Genomic DNA, 25,669 nt, shown 5'->3' with positions numbered 1-25,669 from the left:
TATGAGTATTATTCGAAATGTGGAGAGTACTACAAATCACTTTCTTAGCATTGCTATCGCTTTTTCAATGCAAAAACTATTTCTTACAAACGATTTAGTCATCATAGTAGTTTTCATTACCTTCAATTGAAGTTTTTTCGTAAGAATTACAGAGTTCTTAAAATAATATTCTAAGTGTTCCACAAGCTTCAAATTAAAATTAGACAAAGCATTCACTGTCAAGTGAAGATTTTATTTAGTTTACAGGCAGTATATAAAATTGCACCTTCATCATTTATTCAAAAGGATGTTTAATTTTCGTCCATAATCAATCAAACGGGTTTGATATAACTGATTTTATTTAGTTTACAGGCAGTATATAAAATTGCACCTTCATCATTTATTCAAAAGGATGTTTCATTTTCGTCCATAATCAATCAAACGGGTTTGATATAACTGTTAACATTTTCCAATCTGCGCTATTTTTTAACAGCCCGTTCAGAAATTTACTTATCAGCACACCTATTTTTTTGTACTTTTAATACAATCGTAAAGATATTTAAACTTTAGGTACACAACTAATTTAAAAACTTTATTTTCACAACCTTATCAATACGCATTCAATCTACATTTAGCACGCCTTCAACCCCTCCCCCACACATGCTGCATAGGCCATCAAATGTGGTATTGTATTCTGTTCGTAGACGCCGGTAAATAGATGGGCCCAAGGGCCTGAAGCGAACACAGCAACATCCTCCCCACCATGGCTTGCACTCTCCAAAGGTACTGTAGAGGGATAGGTGTCGCTGTCCACTTTTTCAGGATGGCGACGCTTATACTTTGCAGTATTGTAATAGTCTTCGAAACCGGGACCATTTGCATAGCTCAATGCTAAGTAAGACCTATCATCGGTGGCTAGGTTTGGTGTTACGTCGAAAATATCGCTACCACGGTCCTGCAAAAAACGAAAGTCATTTCAAAAGGTGTTTTAAATGTTGCATTGCTACTTTATCAGATATAGTGAGATATCGTGTGGTTGATGTTACAACAGCTGTCTGGTTGCATACTACCACATATCGCGATGAAAAAATTCTCTTCGATTCAGACACAATTTTTATAACCATATTTTATTTCTCGTTTTCCATAACCCACCTGATACCCTGAAATGCTGAATGTATGCGAATGATCCGCCGTCACGACAATCAGTGTATCGTCCTCCGATGTCATTTCTCGTGCTGCTTCAATAGCTTTCGACAGCTCTACGGTCTCGTCCAAAGCGTATTCCGCCATATTGTAGTGATGCGCTGTGTCAATACGCCCGCCTTCCACAAACAGGAAAAATCCATTATCGTCTTTTTGTAACATTTCGATAGCGCGCACAGTCATTTCCTTCAAAGACGGTTGTGTTTCTTCTGCCTCTAAATTGTAATCCAAATGCGTTTTGTGGAAGAGGCCCAACAGCCGATCGTGTGATTTCACATCCAAATTCTGTAACTCTTCAAGTGTCTCCACGTAAGCATTACGTGCCGACTGCTGTTGATATTCCTCAATCAAATTGCGCCCATCCTTTCTTTTTCCCTTCGTATACAGCGTGGAGTCGATGAATTCACGCTTGCCACCGCCAAGTATCACCTTCAATTGTTTGCCCACCACGCCATTCATAAGTTGCAGCGCGATATCTTGCAGCAGTGACTCCTCACCACAATCAGCCGCTAAGTCTGCATCATTCTCCCATTCGCGATCCGCTACGTGCGCATATACACCAGCCGGCGAGGCGTGTGTTACGCGTGTTGTGGTCACGAGACCAGCTGATTTGCCCGCGTCCAAAGCCCATTTCGCTATAGAGTGCACGTGGTTGGTAGTATTGCCCATACCTTCGCAATCGCTGCGTTCTACGTGTCCGTTAACACCGATCGTGCCATGATTAGCTTTCACTCCACACAAGTAGGCGGTGGAAGTGCAAGCCGAATCGGGCACCATTGTATTGACCGAATAAGTTTTCGAAAAACCGGTATATGGAAATTTCTCAAATGAGAGTTTCTGCTCCTCGCCACCGAGCAGCTGACGCGCTGCCGTAAAGGTGGTTAGTCCCATGCCATCGCCCAGAAAAAGTATAATATTCTTGGCTTTGCCCGTATTACGTTTAGCATTTGCTTGTTTGCTTACGAACTCTTTACCCTGCTCCAGCCAATACTCAATTTTATGCTCACTGTTGCCTTGTGCCCGATTTGACATCGAGGCGGGACGTAAATCTGGATGCATTGCTGCATCCATGCAATCGTCATCATCAACTCCAAGACCACAAGCGTAGGTGGGCAAGGCCTCAGTGGTATAGACCGCTAATAGGGGCAGTAGCAGCAAAGCGGCGACGAACCAGTGCTTGTGTAATTTCTGTGTCTGAGGCGACATTTTACTAACGACTGTTGTTGAGAGCGTAGATGCGGTCTTTTATAGCGACTGACATACGCATAGTGGGCACAGAGTCTTTGCAATCAGCGCATGGAGTTCGTTGAAGCGTTGCTCTTTTGGGTTTGACGGCCCCTCTTGGGACAACAGTATGTAAGTTACTGCCGCGCAATTAGACTTGATTAGATTATTAATGCACGGGGAAACCTGTAGAACTTGCACGTGAATCATGGTCGTCGGTGAAAGTGGCACTTTGTGGTACTCTACAACCAGTTGTGCATAGCCTAGGACAGCTCTTACTGGCAATAACAACCGACAACGCTGTATTCCTTCAATTTTTGCCCATTAATAAATCTTTCACTTATCGTCGCGCCCATTAACGACTTTTAAGGCACGAAGCATTTCGATATTGATTTTATTTAGCCAGCGTAGCTCATGTGAAATACCCTTAAAACCTACAAATATTAAAATGTTATTGATACTCATCGTCACATTTATTTATTCTCTTTAGCTGTTTAGACTTGTAGCTTCTTTGGTTTTTTTTTACACTCTAAATTTGAATAAAAACTTTGTGCTTTGAAAAAAACTCAACAGTGATATTCGATAGGTCGCGACGTTCGCTTCACTTCAGTGTGTTCAGTGTGAGTTCAATGATGAGCAGTTTTTGGCGTTTGGCGTTGGGCCTTTTGGCGTACTTCATTGTAGCGACAGTTGCAGATGAATGTAAGTGTAAACAAACCAGCAGCGGCATAAATAGTATCACGAACAGACGACGAATTATTCGTTGCCAAAATAAGGTAATAGCGGAGCGGTTGTGAGCGAATGAAAGTGAAAGGTGCCAGTAGGTCTCCAATGCGTTCCGATAAACGCGCGAGGGTTGAATGTTTTTTTTTGTGGCGTATCTAATTTAAGTAGAAAAATCAGAAACAAACAACAAATGCTAATTAAAATTCTTCTAATTCCATATCATGATATTATTGTTGGCTAATACCATAGCTGCTTGACCGAATTGCGCGGGAACGAAAAGCAATAGCAATAAAAAAGACACATTTACGTAGCAAAGAAGACAAATTACTTGCACATTTTTTTCGAGAAATTACGGGTTCTTATTTTTTGATTGCAATGTTTGGAGTAGTAAACAAAATTTTAGATAATCTTTGTACTATTACCGGCCGCCGTAGCCGAATGACTTGGTGCGTGACTACCATTCGGGAGTGCGTGGGTTCGAATCTGAAATGATAAAAAAAGTTTTTTTCTAATAACGGTCGTCTCTCCGTGGCAAAGGCAAGCCTCCGAGTGTATTTCTGCAATGAAAAAACTCCTCATAAAAAACACCATTTGCCATTCGTAGACGGCTTCAAACTGTAGGTCCCTTAACTTCTGGAACAAAGAGGAGAAGGTGCTCGGCCAAACACCTAACAGAATTGTACACGTCAATTATTTATTTATTTTATGTTACGTAGTAGAGGAGGAAATAAAACTCAATAAAATAGGACAAATACTAAAATTTATTAAGGTGGTTGAGCTGCAAGAAATACTTTGAAATCGCACCTCGCTAAGTCCCTACGAACGCGTATAAGAGGCATATTTTATATTTTTTTAAAAAAGTGGTAAAAATGCAACAAACACTGTTCACGGAGAGGGTACCGTTAGTGTAAGTACTGCCCAAAAGTTGTTTTTAAAATTCCGAAGTGGTAACTGCGACGTGGACGATGCCGCGCGCTAGTAGTCCTGAAGCCTTTAACTCCGACGCCTTGCTCGAACTCGTGGCAGCTGAGCCAAATTTGACAGTCGATATGATAGATCAGAGGTTAAATTCATCGCATGGAACAGTTCACTGGCTCCTGGTTTAATTGGGAAAGGTTTCAAAGCTGGGAAAATGGGTTCCGCATAGAGTTTCCGTCGCCAACCTTCAGCAGAGAGTGAATGTGTGTTTTCAGCTGCTGCAACGGCTTAAAAATGAAAGTTTTTTGAACCGTGTCGTTACTGATGATGAAAAATGGGTCCTTTAGAATAATCCTGTTCGCAAACGCCAATGTTTAGATAAAGATGAAACCCCAGAACTGACCCCTAGCGATGGCCTTCACCCCAAGAAGATTCTCCTGTCTATTTGGTGGGATATGGCCGGTATTGTTTATTATGAATTTCTGGAACCAAACCAGATAATAACTGCTGATTATTGTTCCCATCACCTATCAAATCTGAATGAGGCACTTAACAAAAATCAGCCATTTTTGTGAATAGGCGCAAAGTTTTGTTTCACCACGACAACGCAAGACCTCACACCGCAAGGCAAACATTAGGCCAGCTGAACGAGCACGAATGGGAGCTAATGCCGCATCCACCATACTCTCTGGATATTGCACCTTGTGATTATCATCTTTTCCGTGGACTTCAATCCCATGTGAGTAACAAGAACTACTCCTCAAAAGAAACTATAACAAGGATATCGTAGCGTATTTTGGCTCCAAGGGCAAACAATTTTTTGAGCAGGGAATTAAAAATTTGCCTAAACGTTGAGAGGCATTGTAAATAATGAAGGAAAATATATTATTGATTAATAAATGCTTTAAATATCTTCTTTTATTAATTTTAAAATCACCTTTAAAAAACGCACGAACTCATGGACTGACCTGATAAGTAATAATAATATTATTGCCTTTGGAAATACATATATAGCGACTTTTTTAAATCAAATTTTGTGAAAACTGTGCACTTCGCATAAAAGGTTAAATTTTTGGAAAAAGTGAGTAGTAAAATGTCACAGAAAATTTAGTATTTAATACCAAGTTAGTTCAAGATTTCTTCGTTTTTTTTTTTAATATAAGCACACATTTTCAAAAGAATTCATTATCTGTATATCGACTTGGTGCAAAATTAGTCATTCAATTTTGTTTTTGAATAACTTTTTAACTCAATAGAAAATAATAATTTTGGTTGGTGCAAAAGTCCGAACAAAAATAAATAAAAACTACTTAATAGTTTGGGGTCAACCTTTTTTCTATTTTTCGACATAGTCTCCTTTTAGGCTTATACAAGTCTGGAAAATAGGGGAGATGTGAAACAGGTTGGTACCCCATTTCAGCCAAGCAATGTGTTCGTGCAGTTTGACGAAAATAGTTTCGAGAAAAATTTATTTTTGGTAAAAAAAATCTTTTACTTTAAATTTTGGTCAAAAGTCTAGTACGAAATTTATTTGGTAGCCCTGTTCAAATTGAACTCATGTGTTATTCGCTTGATTACTCTGTTGGAATACCACACTTTAGCTCACTTGAAGTCACTCATCCAGTTGATTAGTCAAATGGTTATTCTGAACGAAAAGCGGATTACTTACTAAAAGAGCTCGCAGCCTAAAGCAAGTTTTATGTCGGGCTGCGGTTGTAATGTCGAGACTATATGGTGCATACATCAACACGTTTTTGCTAAGTATGATAGTATGGGGCATGGTGTTGTCATGATGATATACAATTTCCTCGCTGCTAATTAATTCTGGCCGCTCTGGCTGGATCGTTTGTCTGTCCACCATTTTTGGATTACTTTACTTGGAGGTTGCAACCTTTAATATAATAATACATTCCAATCTCATCAAACTGGCATCTTGCTTAGAGTCAATCCAGGTATTCTACCATTTCAGAGCTTGAGCACGCATCGTCCATGACATTTTTTTCCTATATTTTATGTGAGACTCATCTATGAGCTTCTACTGTATCTAGCTTTTCCACCTGACTCAAAAATATTTCATGATGTACTTCAGCTTAGTTTAGTTCTAGTATTCATCAATTTAATTTTTTTAGTTATCTGTCATTCTTTTTTATGGAAAAAAAGTTGTATGGGTCGAAAAGTGTCAAAATATTCATTCCGGTCATAACCAAATAACATTTCATTAAAAATACGATTTCCAATGGCGTTTTTAAGTTAAATAAAGCGGCCATTGTAGCCGGGTAAGTTTGTGCGTGACTACCATTCGGTTGGACTTGAGTTCGAAACCCACTCTGGGTTTGATAGAAAAGATTTTTTCTAATATCGGTCACTTCTTGGGCAACAATGACAAGCCTTCGTGTGTTCTTCTGCCATGAAAAGGCTCTTTGCGGCCTCTGGTACATCAGTCCGCAAAAAGGAGTCTCGAAAAAAGTCTCGAGTCTGGAAAAAATATTAGTATAAAAAGAATGCAGAGTATCCAACGTTTTACAACTTCGGCAATAATTTAAAGATTTTTAAAGAATTCGAAAAGGGATTTTTGAAGAAATCGCAAACCGTTTGTGTCTTTGCTCTACAAGAAGTTATCCCTATAATAAAGTTATGCAACAAATTCGAGCAATATTGTAGTTTTTATTCTCAATACGCACTTACCTTAGCCTTACCACCTTGAGCGAAAACCATAAAGTTACCTTAATCTGGGTGCCGGGACATCGCAGCATTGAAAGTAATGAAAAAGCAGTTGAACTGGCAAGAAGGGGATCTGCCATGAATAAAGCCCTTGCAGAATCGGTATTTACACGATTAGGTGCAGTCAAGAATATAATTTCCCAAAAATACCTCCGAATCGCGGATTGAAGATGGAGATACCAGATGAAATGCAAAATTAGCTGGATGTTATGGCCCACCTACAACCTCAAACAATCGTCAATATTGTTAAACATGAAATGACGGGACGCCTGGAGACTAACGGCAGTCATAATTGGCTTTTGGTCCGTCGGAGAACAAGCAGCCAAAATGGGCATCCCTTACAACACATACTCTCATAGTTGCAAACAACCAGAGAAAAAGCAAACAATTTTCCATTTCCTCTGCGAATGCCCTGCCCTATGGAAGAACAGAATGTTAACCGTGGGCAAACCGCTGTTCGAGAGTCTCGAACAACTGTCTGGCTTAGATGTCAACAATCTGATAAAGTTCCTGAACTGCACAGACTGGATATAGTCATGCTGTAAATAACTGGTAAACAAGTTGGTAACGAGGATGTCGCAACGAAATGGTGCGGAAGCGCTAGTTGGATTCTGGACGAATCACCACTTAAACCAACCAACGCACTTACCATAACACTTTTCTGCAGATTTTAAATTATTTTTTATTTTATTTTTATTTTATTAAATTTATATGACAATACTATTTCATTACATAAATATCAAAACGCAGCACTGGCTACGAGGTCTTCAGCCGCCATTTTAATTAAAGATACATATGAGTAAAAACTATTTCCTAAGTGTTAGTATTTAAATATATTTTAACAAGTCATTGTTTTTGAAGAAGTTGTATATTGTCATAATGTTTTCATCTAAAGGTGTTTTAAGCAGTTTTATGATATCAATGTTGTCATAGCTGACTGATGAATTGTGCAGGATCGGGCAGAGAGTAAGCAATTGTTTGATAGTGACGGTGTGGTCACAAAGAGGGCATTTGGAAGGACTATCACCTGACAGTAAGTCAGCATGTGTTATGATAGTGTGCCTAATTCGTAATCTGGTAAATATCCTCATGGCACTTGTGGGTAAAGATGATGTATAATATAAGTAAGGGACACCGTATAAGTAATTCGCTTTTTGTCTGGATCAATTTCTGTGCAATGGTGTTTGTATGTCTTCCAATCGCTTGCATCTTCTTGGTACCTTATATGTTTGACTAAGTGGAGCATGTCGGATTTGGTTAGAATGTCGCAAAGTAAACTAGATGCCCTTATAAAATTTTTTGCAACAGCGTCTGCATAGTAGTTTCCTTTTATTCCAGCGTGACCCGGAATCCAAGTAAGTTTAATTTTTCGAGTGGCACCGATGACCATGTCTCTAATTGATTCAATTATTGGGTTGTAGTTGGGCGGAGACGTTATTGCTTAGATACATGATTTACTATCCGTGCATATTAGAAATTTTCCTTTAGTTTTCCTTGCGTAGTGGACTGCATTTAGAGTTGCAGACGTTTCAGCGGTAAAGATAGAATACATTGTAGGAAGAAGCCAGTTACAGATTAATCCGCCCGTGTCAGTAACAACTGCAAACGAGGTAGATTCTCCAGACTTGGAGCCGTACGTGAACAGTAACTTCCAGCCACTACTTAGGTACTTGGATTTTAGTTCAGTAAAAGTTCTCGTTTGGTGTGTTTTATTTAGAAAACATCAACAGTTTGTTGGGAGGAAGTGCGTCATTGATCTTGCAAGGTGGATGGCTTTTTATAGTCTTCAGCTGTATGTTGGATAAAATATTGTTTTTTTGTGGCAAAATCTAAGCACCTCATAGTAGCTGAATGCATTATTGGTATTTTCGTTTTGCGTATGGTACGTGCGAAAGTTCTGTAAAGTGGTGGGTTTGTGTTATCGACCGCTTTCGCAAAAAGTTGGCGCCTAAGGTCAATAATTCTATTTGGAATGCTGGGTAGCCCTGATTCAGCAAGAATGGTGTTGGTAGGTGAGGTTGGAAATGCGCTGAGACTCCGTTGTATTGCGCAATGGTATGGTGCATTTCAAGATTTTGAGAAGTTCCCGTATACAGGCTTTGATTGAAAAGTAATGAGTCTTCCCGCGCGGAGCGTCTGCCAAGCGATCAACTGAAATCGGAAAATGATCGTTGGGCCTTCCCCTTCCACTAGAAACCGGTCCCAGTTCGCTGATAACAGCGGTGCAGTCAACATCGCTCCGCGCGTGAAAGCTGTTTTAAAAGTGTATTAGTATTTTGCTTCGGCGAACATGCAGCGATCTTTGGAGCAACTTTAATCGATCAAATTTTGCGTAAAGCTCAAGAAAACGAGTACCGAAACCATTGGACTACTCAAGGAGGCCTACGGGGACCAATCTCTGTCCAGTGCCCAGGTAAAACGGTGGCACAAGTCGTTCAAGGAAGGCCGGGAGGACGTCGAAGACGAACAGCGATCTAGAAGGCCTTCGACGACGCAAACAGACGAAGATGTGAGCGCACACCGACTTCCTCTGCCCCTCTGCATTGGCCAAGATGGGGGTTACGGTGCTTCCCCACCCTCCCTACAGCCCAGACCTATCCGCTCCGGACTTCTTCTTGTTTCCTCGCCTGAAAACAAAGTTGAAGGAGAGGCGTTTGGACTCCATTGCTTCCTGCAGTGGAAGGACCGCTACCAGCGGTGTATTGACGCTCAAGGGTCCTATTTTGAAGAATACTAGTTGTATAAGCTAAAAGGTTTAATAAAACTGCTTAAAAAAAATAAGGCTCATTTCATTTTCAATCAAACCCTGTATGTAGATCATTTTCGAAAGAAGTAGAGCTCTGACAACATTGATGAGTGAGCAGAAGTTGTGCTTAGAGTCAAAGATTAAACCTAGTATTTTTAACTGTGTTTCACATTTGATGTTAGTGTGGTTATGTGTTAGAGTTATCCCGGTGCATTTGTGTTTCCTACAAATATGAAGGATAGGGGTTTTTTCTGAAAGAAATTGAGGCGCCAGACTCCAGCGACGATTTTCAATGTCGACAAGAATATTTGAAAATAGAGATGGAGCTAAAGGAACGTCGGAAACTTTCGAGTACATTAAAACATTATCTGCATAGATCTGGTGCTCATTCGTGTATATGTTTCTATTATTCGACTGATACTCGTATTATCAAAGACGATAATAAACAAAAGGGCGGAGAGAGGTGAGTTTGCGGCGTACCATCATATAGTGGAAGTGTTGGTGAAAGAAAACCGTTTACGTTAACTTTGAGTTTACGATTTGTGAGAAAGTTTGTAACGAAACGTGGCACTTTTGGGCCTATTTTCCATTTTATAAGCTGCCGATCTATAATATGAGCTCCAATTCTGTCGAAAGCTCTGTGAAAATCAAGGGACAACATAAATAGCTCCTGGGCGATGCTACGACTACTAACATGTCGGTTAACTGCGATTATTTCTGTGATTTTATCGACATTTTCTTTAGCATCAAAAACTCCTAAAGGGAATAGACGAAACCAAAAATTCACATAATTAGCTGTTACAGCAGTGGTCGCCAACCCGTCGATCGCGAGCTACCGGTAGCTCGCAAAGGCAATTCTGGTAGCTCGCGTTGCTCACGTTGCAAAAAATCCAAAAGTCTGAAAATCATACCAGTATTAGCAAATTTCAGAAATTTTCATAATAAATAGATAAACAGCGGCAACACTGCGGTAAGCGATTTCGCAAACACGACGCGAAGTCGCGTCTCCGTTCTAGGATAGGCTGGAACTGATTAGCGTGTTCGAGAATTTTTTGGCTTCATATAATACTGTTTAGAGTTCGAAACATTAGGGCAAGCAGTAGTAAGAAGGCGAAGACAAACCATTTCCATTCGGAATGGGAAGAACAATACTTCTTCACAGAAGTTAAAGGCAAAAGTGTTTGTTTGTTATGTAATACATCTGTGCCAGTTCCTAAAAAAGGAAATATTGAGAGGCATCATAAAACTATACATTCGAATTTTGAGAAGGCATTCCCGTTAAATTCTGCCACCAGAAAAGAAAAACTGAAACATTTAAAAATCCAGTTAATTGGACAACAGTCAATATTTTTGAAAACAATCGACAAAAATAAGGCTGCAACTGAAGCATCTTATCGTGTTTCCCAGATAATTGCACAAAAGAAAAAACCTTATGAAGACGGGGAAATCATAAAACAAGCATTTTTGGAAGCTGCAGATTCTTTATTCGCCAACTTTAGAAATAAAGACGAAATAGTGTCTGCTATAAAATCTAAGCAACTTTCTGCTAATACAGTGAAGAGGCGAGTAGAAGTAATGAGCAATGATATTTTTTTACAGTTAAGAAGTGACTTAGATAACTGTATTTATTTTTCACTGCAACTGGATGAATCAACAGATTTAGTTGACACCTCACAGATGGCCATATTTGTCAGGATGGATTTTAGTGATTTTACAATTAAAGAAGATCTTTTGAAGTTTATTCCACTCAAAGGACATACTACTGGGCTAGAGTTGTTTTCTCATTTAAAAAATCTCATCTCTTCTGAGAAAATTCCAATATCAAAAATGGTAGGTCTGACAACTGACGGTGTTCCAGCTATGGTGGGTTGTGATAAGGGGCTCGTGGCGCTATGCCATAAGGATGAAAGTTTTCCACAATTTCTTAGTTACCACTGTATTATACATCAGCAAGCATTATGTGGAAATTTTCTAAACTTGAACAACGTTATGAAACTGGTGGTGAAAATTGTGAACAAGATTAGAGCTCAAGCGTTACAAAGAAGATTATTTAAAACCTTGGCTGATGAAATTGACTGTCAATACGGAGAGCTACTTCTTCACTCTGAAGTGCGATGGTTAAGCAGAGGACGAGTGCTCAAACGTTTCAATGATGTCCTGCCTGCTATACTCCAATTTTTCAAAGAACGCGATGAACCGATTCCTGAACTGGAAAATTCGACTTGGCTCAGAGATTTTGGTTTTCTTGTGGACATTACAGAGAAATTAAATGAGCTTAACTTGCAGCTTCAAGGCAGGGATAAAGAATTAGCGGAAATGATTTCTGATATAAATGTATTTATTACAACACTTGAATTTTGGGAACAAAACCTAAAAAACCGCGATACTAAGCATTTTCCTATTCTTTCTGAAAAGATATCCAAAAATCTATTAGAGCCCTATGACAGTAAATATCATATGGAAATAGTTTCTAACTTGAAGGAAAACTTCAAAAATCGTTTCAAGGATTTCAGCAAAATTACTTTAGTGACGCAATTTGTTGTTTCACCCTTCATGGACATTGATATACAACAGTTTGCAACTTGTGTTATGAACAACTTTGCTGTGACAGAAATGGAACTGATTGCTTTTCAAAGTGACTTGACTTTAAAATCTTGAGGTTCAAATACAAAATGTATATGGACTTTAGTAAGTAAAGATAAGTATTCAGTTTTATGTCGTGTTGCGTTGAAAGTGAAAGCGTTATTCAGTTCAACTTATTTGTGTGAATCTTCTTTTTCCAATATGAAATTTATTAAAAATAAATACCGCAATCGGCTTACAGATATACATTTGGATAACTGTATTCGAATGACTGTATCAAATTATACTGCAAATATTAAAAAAATTATCAATGAGTCAGAATGTCAACCTTCTCATTAAATATGCTCTTTTTATCTGCCCATATTTTATTTATATAATAATGTATATTACTATTACTGTTTTGTTGTTTTTTAAGTCGCTTGTGATTTGCCATTATGACTGCAAAAAATTTTGTTACGATTGATGGGTGTGAACATGGATGTAGTTATGCATAAGTATAAGCACTATAAGTCATAAGTTTATTATATATAGAACGTATATTAGTAAAATAAATACATGTATTGTATGTCGAATATAACTGTGTATTATTTAATTTATGGTGGCTTGTGCAAATAGCTCGCTGTTTATTTCAAGATCTTGAAAGTAGCTCAACACATTGAAAAGGTTGGCGACCACTGTGTTACAGTATCTGCATCATAGACATCACTCACAACTTCAGCGGCCTGGCTTGCATTTTTGCCTATGTTAAAGAAAAACTGTAAAATGTACCGAATTTTCTCTTTGTTGACTTCCGCTGTTAACACCCTGTAACTCACAACTGAATGGAACAAACAAAAAACAGCAAAATCATTTGTTTACTGTGAAATGTCAACTTGGCAACGAGCACAAAATTTAAATTGTTTGATCGATGCTTTACAAGGTATCGATCACTACAGCCATCTACCAAGAAAAATAATGGATTTCTTTTTCCACAAGCTAATATTTACAAACGTTTTGGGTCCATTAACCAGTTCTGAGGCTAAAATTAACTGCTGAATATTTTACAGACGTTATTATTTCATTAAATAATAGTCGAATTAGTCCAGAAAGTTGATTTCTTACAGACGCCAAGGTTTGAAAAATTACTCCACGATATCCTTAAATATACTGAATTAGAGCAAAAACACAAGCAATAAAATAAGCAACCCAATGGAGAAAGTGATTTCCATAAGCATTAAATATGAATCTGAGACCACATAAAAAAATGTAAATGGCTTGAAACTTCTAAATCAGGGATTTTTTAGGGTCGGTAAACTCGATTCTGATCTTTCTATTTTGTGAATGCAGAGGCAGCATGCAATAAGTTTTGAAAAATTGTGGACCACCAGTGCTTTCGATATGTAAATAACATCAAACAGTAAGTTGTTGGTGTTGTAAAGAGGTATTGGCAATCTTGTGAGGATTTTTCTCGCTTTAGCTATGCAAATTTTCCTTATAAGAAGCAGATAGGTTAGTAGGTATGTGAAATGGTTGAAGTACCAGTCGGGCACTCCTCAAGTAGCACTGAAGCGCCGTTTTCTACCAAGCAGATAAAGTCCTCGAATTGTTTCGAAAGCTCTACTATTAACTTTTGTGCCCAAAAAGGTGCTAAAATAGCTAAAAGCTGTGTGGCAGTGATGTGTCACCATGTGGCCAAATTATTCTCACGTTGCCAAACGTGACCGCAATCAGGCTCTCTACCACTACTACCTCATGTATCATATAAATGGATATAGCAGCTCCTAGTTGCCAAATAGTTCTTATATCATACAACAAATAAATGCATGATTTATTTAAATTTCTTGCAGCAACACCATTCAACGCACGTTTTCAGTCTTTAATCTAAAATTTAAATCTAATAGTCTAATTAAGCAATAAAAATTGAGTTATAAATCAAATCAATTTTATACTTCTCATAGCCACATTTTTATTAATCTTTTTTTCGCAACATTAATTGCTCGGCTTATCGGCAAATTTAATCACACAGAATTTGTACTCGTACTAATAAACATTTCGCATGGAATAGCAAAAATAAAGCTACACGTGATAAAGTACGGTAAACGTGAATATAAATAACAGGTGACTTAAAGAATATACCATAAATAGATGTGGAAAACAAAAAGTCATCAGAGAGCAATAAAATTGACTGATAGGGGTCTATGGCAGACTTTAAACTGCTGATCGCTTAGTAGTGGATTAGAGCAATATTTACTGCCAAAAAAGTAGGGCGAAGGGGATTTTTTTTATTTTGCTTATTTATTATTGGTATTATTAACCGATTTACCCTGCAACCATATAGCATTTTGTCTTGTGCTTTTTCGATAATCGACTTCAAGTCAAGATGCGGCTACCTTTTTATCTCTTCTATCAACCGAAGACGGGAACGTCGAAGTATTAATTAATTTTGATTTGTACGCTGATATTTTTTGCGTCCTTCGCCAGGAATTCGTACAGAATAGCCTTTTGAAATGTTGGTTTATTAAATTGTAAAATTCATGGCTTTTTTAATCGTTTTTTGTTTTAACAAATTTGGCCTCTCAAATACCGAATGACACCCGAGTAATATTCATTATTCGCTGGGCTGCCACTTGCGGCCTCCGAGTCAACTCTAACAAAACGGAGCTGGTGCTATTTACCAGAAAATATAAACCCCACCCTTTCGACTTCCCAAATTCAATAACCACGTTCTCCCGCTCTCATCGGAAGTTAGGTATCTTGGAGTGATACTTGACTCCAAACTCCATTGGAAGCTACACATAGAAAATCGGGTAAAGAAGGCCAGTGTCGCCTTCTACTCCTGCAAACCTATGTGCGATAAAAAATGGAGATTCAAGTCACAGATCGTGGTGTGGATGTACAACTAGTTTGGTGGGCTCTTCGGAAGGGTTATAATAACACTAAACTGGGGAGGGTGCAAAGGACTGCATATATTGGCAGCACCAGATCATGTAAAACTTGCCCCACTACTGCCCTGCATGTCCTTTTACACTTACTTCCCATCGACTTTTCCGTTATTTCGTTATTTCCATCGCAGCTCTAAGTGCAATCAGGTTAAAAGAGGTTGGCCTCTGGAGACAATCTCTCAAGGGACATGGTAGCATTTTCGGGCAGTTAACGCCATATTTCTCTGAACTTCGACCAGATCTCCCTATCCGTAAACTAGAGTTTGAGGGTGGTGATAGTGCAATCTTTCCAAATAGGCAGGATTGGATCCAGGGGAAAATCTGCATCGGAGCTTGCTCCTCTGTCTTCATTAACGGTTACAAGAAGAAATCGGGAGTCGGAGCAGGGGTTTTCTCTAAATTAGCCAATTTATCTATTTCCTTTAAACTGCCGAACACTGCTAGTGTTTTTCAAGCACAAGTCTTTGCGATCCTGCAGGCATGGAAATGCTTAGGGCTCGCGGGAGCGAGGGAGATATTAACATTTTCTCGGATGATCAAGCCGCGATTAAGGCTCTGACGACGCCATGATGCAGAACGAAACTAGTAAACTCCTGTAAAGAATAAATGAAATCTCTTGAGTATGCAGGTAACATTTCTCTGAACTGGGTTTCAGGGCATAGGAACATACAGGGAAATGAAAGTGCTGATGAGCTTACCAAGAAGGGGACGGAATTGGCCTTAGAGACCTCTTACCCGGTCATCGGCATCCCCTTGACCGATGTTAAAGGGGAAATGCGTAAATTATTTCTCAGGAGAGCGCAGAAAGCATAGAGCTCCATTTGTTCTTGTACTATTTCGAAAACCCTTTGGCCCCAATACGATATACGAAGGGTTCAGAAAGTCCTCTGGACTCTTTGCCATTCAATTTCCAAACTCGTAGCTGTATTTACCGGTCATTGGACGATCGACACACACGCGGAAAAGCTAGGTCTACAATTTAATCCCCACTGCAGAAGCTGTGGGGACCTTTCAGAGAAGGAGATTGTAGAGCATTTTCTTTGTAAATGTCCGGGTTTGGCAGCTAGACGACTAAGGTCACTGGGCGCTCTTTTTTTCAACAGCCTGCGGCAGTGCGCCAACCTAAATCCCATCAATCTCCTCCATTATATCAACAGCTCTGATTGGCTGTAGATATCTACCTGTTGGAGGTCTCATAATGGTATCAAAACGGCGCTTTAGTGCTATCAATCATTTCACCTACCTGCCGGCTGATCTTTTTGGTGGTAATTTTGGCAAACCCTTTAGGCAGACATTTTGAAAATTAATATATCAATTCCAAATTCGTTTTTGAAATAATAAAGAATTAAGTACAATTTTAAAGAACTAAGTACTGAAGAATTAATAAAAATTGCGAAGAGATTACAGCAGATACTGCAGGCAAGTGCAACTCAATTTTATTCGCTGACGTAAATATTAATTTCCTGCCCTGTGGCGGGTTGCAAAGCGCACATTAGGAAGGCGAAAAAAAAGTTTTTTGAAGTGAAAACTTCTTTAGAATCGTTGGGAGTGATTTGAGACTCGATGAAACGAAAAAGTGACACCAAAAAGAAGAAGAAAAAAGATATACGTATATATATGTATGTATAGAAAATGCTTCATTACCAGGCACACAGAAGGATGGCATAAGCAAATTTAAATTTGTGAATTTATATATGTATGTATATATGCGGATATATGTATATATGTTGTGTGTATGTACATATGTGCCTCGCCACAGCAAAACATACGGTAAAATTTCTCAAGAAATCCAGCGCGCATTCATAGGCACAGCATTGCATGTACAGTAGGGCGGGTCGATTTAAAAATCGCTCATTGCTCTATGAAAATCGTATTCTAGGGATCAAAATAAGAAACTTTGCCGAAGGAACCATACCTCTAAAACGAATTCTGATGTCCCCCAATTTCAAAGTATCACCATTTTTGGCCTTTACATGAAAAAATCAGCTAAATGGCTATGTTTTTTCTTTATTTTTATTTATTTATAATATTATCTATTTTTTCTCTTAAGAAATTTATTTAGTCAGAACATATGTAAATCAATGAATGTGAGTTATAGAAAAGAAACTAAAAAGTTCGACCCATACTGGGGGACATCAGAAATCGTTTTAGAGGTATGGTTCCTTCGGCAAAATTTCTTATTCTGATCCCTAGAATATGATTTTCACAGAGCAATGGGCGATTTTTTTGCCTTCCCACAAATCGACCCGGCCTAATGTACAGTAACCTTGAACAGGCAGCTGCGGATGTTGAGCATTTAGAAACATATATTTACATACATATATGGGTGCAAACATATTTACGGAGCCGCGGGCACTCGACTTGACAAAAATTGAATATTGGCAAATAATTCTACGCGAAATATTCCAATATTGACTATTTTCGAATTGTCGAGAAAATTAGCATATGGGCGGCTCGTTTTATGAATGAAAGTACTTGCTCTTAGAACTATGAGCTCGAATTTATAAATCAATTTTTTGATGATGAGTTTTTGTTGCACAGTACAATAGTTGAAACTGTTCGGCGCCGCCGCGACTGTTCAGCGCTATGGCAACTAGGATGATGGCCGCTACGCCTGCGCCTATTAATGCATTTTGTTCTTGTAGTCGCTAGGCATAGAATTTTAGCTTTGGACGACATACGCATTTACAGGAATAAAGTGAGTGGCCTGTGTGTGCGGTTGTATGTAGATGCATATGTGTATATTAATAAGCATTGTTTTGCTGGAAGTTCAGAACACAAATATGCATGTACGTACATAGGCTAGGCCATAGTATAGCATCCATACATATGTATAAAAAATGCAAACCAAGCGTCCTACGAATGTTTGCGTGTATGTTAGTACGTCTGTGTATTATACGCGTTACGACGCTCATAATAGCAACCGCGTGTGCTGTATTGCGTCCGTATTTTTATATTCGTAAATATTTTCATTTTTAAATATTTACCGCAATTATGCCGAAAAATAATGCAGAAAAGTGTCGTGAATTTCGACAGAAAAAAAAACAAAAAGAAAATAAAACTAATTTTCTAATTCTTTCCGAGACTTGGTTGGATAATGAAAACATTTTCGACATTCCCAATTTTGATATTGTAGTTCAATTTAAAAGACCACAAACGAGAGCAGGCGGTGTTGCAATATACCACAATCAAAATGACGGTGCTCGTATTGTAACTCCACAGATAGATCGGAATGCACAGCAACTAGAATCACTGTATGTTCAGCTCTCTAAAGTGGGAGAAATATATGCATGCGAAACCAGATTGAGCAATGGAAAAACAGTTTTAATTGTGGCAATTTATATTTCACCGAATCAATCAATAAATAGTATCACGGAATTCATTCACGAAAATTTAATAAAGTATACACCAGAAGTATCGCGGATACTTAGAAAAGATTACGATTTTAACGTAAATTTTGCATTGAGCACAGCAGTTCCTTTAATTGATTTTCTCAATACAACATACAATTTAAAAATGTGTAACAATCGAACTGAATCGACAACACGATCAAAAACAACAATTGACGCGGTATTTCAAAGATATGTTGACAACATCGAAACCAAAGCATTTGTATCATATTTTAGCTATCATAAGCCACTCGTATCATTTGTTGAAATTGAAAACATTGAGGATGAATAACAATAAAATGAAGAAAATAAAATATGAACTTTATAGCAATATTAAATATAATGAACCTATAATTATCCCGCTCCTAATGCTGCTTTCGTCTCATTCTCTCTCAGTTTGTTTTACGGAAGGTTTCACTTCTATCGCGTCTAACCGTTAGACTGGTATTTTTTTTTTTTTGTTTTTAGCCCCTAATTTGTTCTACGGCCAAAAATCTTCATTTTTTCCCCCCTTATTCATTCCTTAACGGCCAAAATACTTAGTCACGTTTATTTTATTTTTTTTTTTGGGTTTTTATTTTTTATCTTTTTTTTTCAATATAATATTTACTCGATTCGCCAACGCTTTGAAAATCACTGTTGAATTCCTTTCGCAAAACTCATTTTTCCGTAAATTTGGTATAAAATGTTTGTAGAACGATTTTTTTAGTATTCTCTTTGATTTTCCTTCACAAAAGTCCCTAAAGTCAATACTTTGAACATTTTCCTTGAGTTCCTTTTTTTCGAGCCATTCTAGTCATTTTTCTTCTTCGGGGGATGGTTCCATATGCAGAAGACCATGCAAGTGGGGAAAGGTGCATATCGCCATTCATTTGGTTAAAGCAGCTTACAACTTCCGGGATTAGTCCTAGTTTCCTCTGGGTAGCTTCCGAATACCCGTTCGGGAGTGAGCATCGAAGGATAGCTGGTTGTGCGCTGGGTTTGGGACCCGCCACTTAAAAATCTCCTCCAATGAAAAGATGTACAAAGCCTCGGATGAGAACTTCATATGCTGATGACGGCCATTCTAGTCCGCATGTATATAAAATTCATCTTAACATTTAGCGCCGAAACGACCTTCGAGCTACATGGAGACACTATCTAATTCGAGTTCTCTTTCTTTCCTATTGCAGATCATCCCAGAGCGACTTTTTCACGCTTAAAATCATCAAAAATAAGCTCTTCCGAACAATCGACCGAGTATTGGGTGAATAAAGCCCAAAGCATACTCGCCGACAAACTGAAGCAGACTTCAAACCTCAATACAAATATATTGTGCTTGCGTTGAACGTAAACGGACGTGTTTTTCCGACCTCCCGCGTTAACTAAGTTTATTGGTAATATACCTAATCGTTCGTGCGACAGTGACTCGATTTAACCTATCGTTTTACTTGGACACTTTTTTATCCACAATGCCATGCATATGCGGTCAAAAGGTTGACCGTGGGCAGCCAAACAAAAAAATTCAGTGTGTTAAGTGCAGTGAATTTTACCATCTTACTTGTGAAAATTTATTGCCTGCTGACATTGAGTACCTGCTGAAAATAAATAAGCAGTATTGTTGTAAACAATGCACAAAAGCGCGCCGTAATTCGTTCCTACTGTCGCCTCGCTCAGTTTCTCCGCCAATAGATGCAGACAACAACAATCAACATCAAAATATTTCTGAGGCCACCAATATTTCATCGCTTCCAGCTACTTCGGTACCCGTAAGACCGAATCCATCAGAGGAGTGCAGCAAGCAAGAAATCAACCTGCAAGCTGTTTTCGACGAAATTAAATCTCTTAGATATGCTCAGGAGAAAATGATAGCTGTAATTAGCTCTTTGCAAACCGACAAGAGAAATCTAGTTAAAAAGGTAGAAGAACTACAGTTTGAGGTAAAAGCCGTTCGTCACAAACTTTGCGATCTCGATGTCGCTGCTACTATTCCCGCTTTGGCTAATGATATAAAAGCCCTTCACAACAATTTACATGTACTACACAACAATAATTCTGCAACAACAAAAAACAAGGATCGAGTACTTGTTTCTAACTCAACACCACCATCTTTCTCTTCTGCTCCATCTACCTCTTATGCTGCCGCTGCTGCAGCCGCTGCCAACTCTCCATGCAATACCGTACGAAATGCTAAGGTTTGCAATAAGCTCTTTCTCGCTGCTCCGCCTAATGCCAAACACTCTAAAACAGTAGAATCACAAAAACATGCTACGCACTCTCCTGCGCTGCTTACGTCGTTGCTATCACAAAGCAATCAAGCAGTGCCGTCGGATAACCCTTCTCTTGCTGATTCGCAGCAGCAGTCGGTTAATGATGAAATGTTTACAACTGTTGGTGCTAAGAACAAAAATCCAAAACGTAAACCGAAAAACACTGTTGTTGGCTGCAATGCAAACCGTGAACTGGATGTAATTGTAGCTATGAAGTGGGTACATTTGTCATATTTCAACCCCACAGTGACCGCTGAAAGCATAATCGAATATGTACACAACCACGCAGCGATCGATAAGAGCGAACTTTCTTGTTATATGCTAGTAAAGAAAGACGTCGAACTTAAAGGACTAAAGAGAGTATCATTTAAGCTTGGTGTGTCTGAAAAAAATTATAACAAGATTTTCGACGCTTCTCTCTGGCAAGAGAATATAAAAGTGCGTCCGTTTAAAAATTTTCAAAGAGAAGAGACGAAACCGCCGCACACCTAACGTGTACCGACGTTAAGTTATCAAATACGGCAGACTTTCTACTGTATTATCAGAATGCTGGCGGCATAAGAACTAAAATGCTACCATTGTTGTTTTTCTCCTCTTCATCTGTCTATGATATCATAGTTTTAACAGAGACTTGGCTTTCTGAATGCCATTATACAGCAGAAATATTTGACTGTCAACTGTATAATGTATTTCGTAAAGACAGATGCTCCCGCACTACTGGTCTCTCTAAAGGTGGTGGCGTACTTGTTGCTGTAAGTTCGAGGCTACCCAGTACACAAATCACTTTGTCACCAAGTATGAGTTCCGACAACGGATATTTTGATGTTGATCAAATAATAATTAAAATTAATTTAGGAAAATCGAATGAATTATACATTAGTGTAAGTTATATACCGCCTTCAAGCCCAATTGAATTATATAAAAAGCATGTAATTAATTGTTGTACAATACTGGATAGTCTAACTGGCGGTCAACACATAATTATTTTGGGTGACTTCAACTTACCCAATGTTAATTGGTGTTTCGACGATGATGCTAAGAAATTAGTACCATATGGGGTATCAAGCGAGAGTGAATGTGAGGTGCTCGACACTTTTGCGGAATATAACCTCTGCCAGATTAACAGAGTTCACAATGATATGAATCGCTTACTTGATTTAGTATTCATAAGCAATGATCTAAAGTCCGATGTCGAGTCCCTCTCTTCACCCCCTCTTCCTAACTCCATACACCATAAAGCGTTATGTGTACGTTTTAAACATATAAACTATATCAAATCAGTTATTAATAATTGCATAAATTATAACTTCTATAAAGCCAATTTCAACCAGATATCGCGGTCATTGGATTTGGTAGATTGGGAAACTATCTTAAACAAACCCGTACTATCACAGATGTATGATGATTTCGTAGGAAGACTAGAAAGTGCAATTCATATGTTTGTTCCAATAGTGTCTGCAAAAAATCAGTCCAAACCGGCCTGGTACAATTCTAGGCTCATTAATCTTAACAATAAAAAAACCAAAGCATACAAATTATACCGCAAATCTAAAAATAACGCAAAACTTTATGAAGCGTACAATCGTTTGCAAAAAGAATTCGATGTTCTGAACAAATTTTTATATCAGAACTACATTTCTAAAGTAGAGAGTGGTATCAAAGAAAATTGTAAATCTTTTTGGCAGTTCATTAACGGTAAGAAGAAAACCACTGGAATTCCAGAAAAAATGCATTATTTGGGGGAAACGTCGTCGGACATTCAAAAAATTAGTAATCTTTTTGCAGATTTTTTTCGATCTGTTTATGTTCGTCAATCCGACACCGGAATAGAAGATACCTCTTTTAACAGCTCACGAACAAATAAAGGTTTCCAGCTCTCATCTAATGATGTACTCAGGAGCCTATCGGCCTTGGCAAATGACCCAACTCCTGGAGAAGACGGTTTCCCTCCTATATTACTAAAAAACTGTGCTACATCGCTAGCAAAACCATTAACAATTATATTCAATAAATCACTAGCTTCTGGTGAGTTTTTCCATAATTGGAAAAAATCGTTTATCATACCGATACATAAGTCTGGAAGTAAGTCGGAAGTCCAAAATTATCGCCCTATCTGCAAAATCTCTTGCATACCTAAACTCTTTGAAAAGCTAGTTTATGATTTGATTTTCTTCCAAATTTCAAATCTCATATCGCCTAATCAGCACGGCTTTGTTAAGAGTAGATCTACTGTTACGAATTTAGGGTTATTTACAAATTATGTCTTAAACCAATTTGAAACAGGCCAACAATGCGATGTCATATTCACTGATTTTTCGAAAGCGTTTGATCGAGTCAGCCATAGTATCCTACTTAAAAAGCTGGGTTCATTTGGTCTTCATCCTAGCTTACTCAAGTGGCTTGCATCTTATCTAACAGATAGAACTCAATTCGTTCGTATAAATAATATAAAATCTGATGCCATCAAAGTTACCTCAGGCGTACCTCAAGGTAGCCATCTTGGGCCACTATTGTTCTTAATGTTTGTTAATGACATTCCAGACGTTTTCGAGACATCACGTTGTCTGATGTATGCAGATGACCTGAAAATTTACAGTCGGGTAGAGAAAGTAACTGACTGCATAAGACTTCAGGAAGACTTAGCCAGATTGGAAGCTTGGTGTGATAATAACTCCTTACCTCTTAATGCTGGTAAATGCCAGCACATGTCATTCAGTAGACGAAAAGTTACGATTGATTTCGATTACAAGTTGGGCACTACCACCCTCACAAAAATTTACGAAAAGAAAGACTTGGGGGTCATATTTACATCAAAAATGTCATTTTCCAAACATATAGACTTTATGATTGCCAAGTCTAGATCTATGCTTGGATTTGTAATAAGGAATTCGAGGGAGTTCCAGGATATCTCTACGCTGAAAAATTTGTATTTTTCTCTTGTGAGATCAAACCTCGAATATTGCAGCATCATTTGGGATCCATTCTATATGGGTTCATCTTTAAGAATTGAGAAGGTTCAAAAACGTTTCACTCGATTTGCTATTTATTCACTTCGTTGGCCTTGCAGTTTGCCTGCATATAAAAGTAGATGTCTTTTGTTAGCACTGCCAACTTTAGAAATGCGGAGAAAAACTTCATCGGTAATGTTTATAAGAGACATAGTTACGAATCATATCAAATGTCACTTCTTGCTGGAGCTAATACTCTTTAATTGTCCCACTCGTAACCTAAGACTCAGCAATATGTTCCATTTACCTTATCACAAGACCAATTTTAGTCGAAATGAACCGCTCACACGTTGTATAAGACAGTCTAACCAATTATGCAAACATTTGGATATATTCTCTAACTCACGAGAGACTTTCAAATCAAGACTTAATCTGGAGATACACTTTTTGAATTGTGACTAATGTATCTCACAGTATTGTTTACCATAAATTATATTTAAGCTTTAATATTAGTAATCTATTTAAGTTATACTTTAATTGATGAATAAATAAATAAATAAATAAATAAATCGTGCCAAAAACATTATACTCTTCCTCGGTGATGGCATGTCGGTGCACACAATTACCGCCACGCGTGCTCTCCTTGGCGATAGCTCCGCACAAGTATCTTTCGAACGATTTCCCTACACTGGCCTCTCGAAAACTTATGCAGTCGATAAGCGCGTACCGGACTCCGCTTCTACGTCGACAGCTTACCTGAGTGGTGTGAAAGCTAACTATGGCACGATTGGTGTTAATGCCGACGTACTGAAATATGATTGCGAATCGGCAACCGATACGAGCACACACACGGAAAGCATAGCAAAGTGGGCACAAGATGCGGGCAAGTGGGCGGGCTTAGTGACAACGGCGCGTGTAACACATGCTTCGCCGGCCGGTGTTTATGCGCACACCGCTCAGCGTTCGTGGGAATATGATGCTGCGATCGAGAAAGATGGTTGTGATGCGACCAAGAATGTGGACATCGCACGTCAACTCGTCGAATGGCCAGTGGGTAAGGGTTTGCGTGTGATTATGGGTGGTGGACGACGTAATTTCATTGATGAGAATGAATACGATGAGGAGGAGACGGAGGGTAGGCGTACCGATGGACGGAACCTCATCGAAGAGTGGTTAGCGGATAAGGAAAATCAAAACGCAAGCGCGCAATATGTCTGGAATAAGGAAGGTTTAGAGAACGTGGATCTTAATAATACGGAATACTTGCTGGGTCTATTCAGTTCATCGCACTGCCCCTACCATGGTGACTTGGAGCGCAAAGACTTGGTCCACAGCGTGCCATCGTTGAGTGAAATGACAAAAGCGGCTATCGAGCTGTTGAGTCAAAATGAAGAGGGCTATTTTCTGTTTGTGGAGGGTGCCAGAATTGACATGGCTCATCATAACACATATGCGCATCGCTCACTTGAGGAAACGGCAGAGTTTGCACGCGCTGTTGAAATAGCACAAGATTTTACCGACTCGCAGGATACCCTGATCGTAGTGACTTCAGATCATTCGCATACCATGACAATAGGGGGATTTCCGGTAAGTAAGCATGTCGTTGACTCTTTGGCACTCTCAAAATGTTTCACTTTTTCCATTTCATTTTTTCTTCAGACACGCGGATCCAACATTTTCGGACTGTCTCCTGAGAACGCTGATGATGACTTACCTTATACCATACTTTCCTACGCCAATGGTCCTGGTTTCTCGAAAACATACTCCTCCAAATATGGACGCAAGGATTTGAGTGATGCTGATTTGGATAAGCCGAAATACAAGTACATGGCGACTGTGCCCCTGGACTCCGAGACTCATGGCGGTGACGACGTGGCCGTATTTGCCTTGGGACCCTACGCGCACTACTTCTCTGGCAATTATGAGCAGTCTAACATTCCCGCTTTGATGGCGTACGCAGCTGATATTGGTCCCTTCAAGCAATCGGCTATGACTAAGGCGAAGGTCACAAAAAAGTGGAAGAAGAGAGTTCACAAAGACTAGACTAGTAATTGTGAATTCG

General features: G+C 38.8%; 2 protein-coding genes across 2 annotated transcripts; one reads left to right on the top strand and one right to left on the bottom strand.

Annotated features, from left to right (window-relative positions):
• Positions 1–357: 357 nt before the first annotated feature.
• LOC128862043 (membrane-bound alkaline phosphatase-like) lies at positions 358–2,388 on the bottom strand. The gene is made up of 2 exons (XM_054100446.1): positions 1,132–2,388; positions 358–934 (listed from the first exon to the last, which is right to left on the bottom strand). The coding sequence occupies exons 1-2, from the start codon at positions 2,386–2,388 to the stop codon at positions 611–613; spliced, it is 1,581 nt and encodes a 526-aa protein (XP_053956421.1). The 3' UTR covers positions 358–610.
• Positions 2,389–2,997: 609 nt separating this feature from the next.
• On the top strand, positions 2,998–25,652 carry LOC128860138 (membrane-bound alkaline phosphatase). The gene is made up of 4 exons (XM_054097415.1): positions 2,998–3,108; positions 19,583–19,715; positions 24,174–25,194; positions 25,267–25,652. The coding sequence occupies exons 1-4, from the start codon at positions 3,036–3,038 to the stop codon at positions 25,648–25,650; spliced, it is 1,611 nt and encodes a 536-aa protein (XP_053953390.1). The 5' UTR covers positions 2,998–3,035; the 3' UTR covers positions 25,651–25,652.
• The last annotated feature ends 17 nt before the right edge of the window (positions 25,653–25,669 follow it).

The sequence above is a fragment of the Anastrepha ludens genome, chromosome 4 (genome assembly GCF_028408465.1).
Source record: "Anastrepha ludens isolate Willacy chromosome 4, idAnaLude1.1, whole genome shotgun sequence".
In the NCBI taxonomy this organism is placed as follows: Eukaryota; Metazoa; Arthropoda; class Insecta; order Diptera; family Tephritidae; genus Anastrepha; species Anastrepha ludens.
The sequence above is the reverse complement of the archived record's forward strand: the minus strand, read 5'-3'. Positions and strand labels throughout refer to the sequence as shown.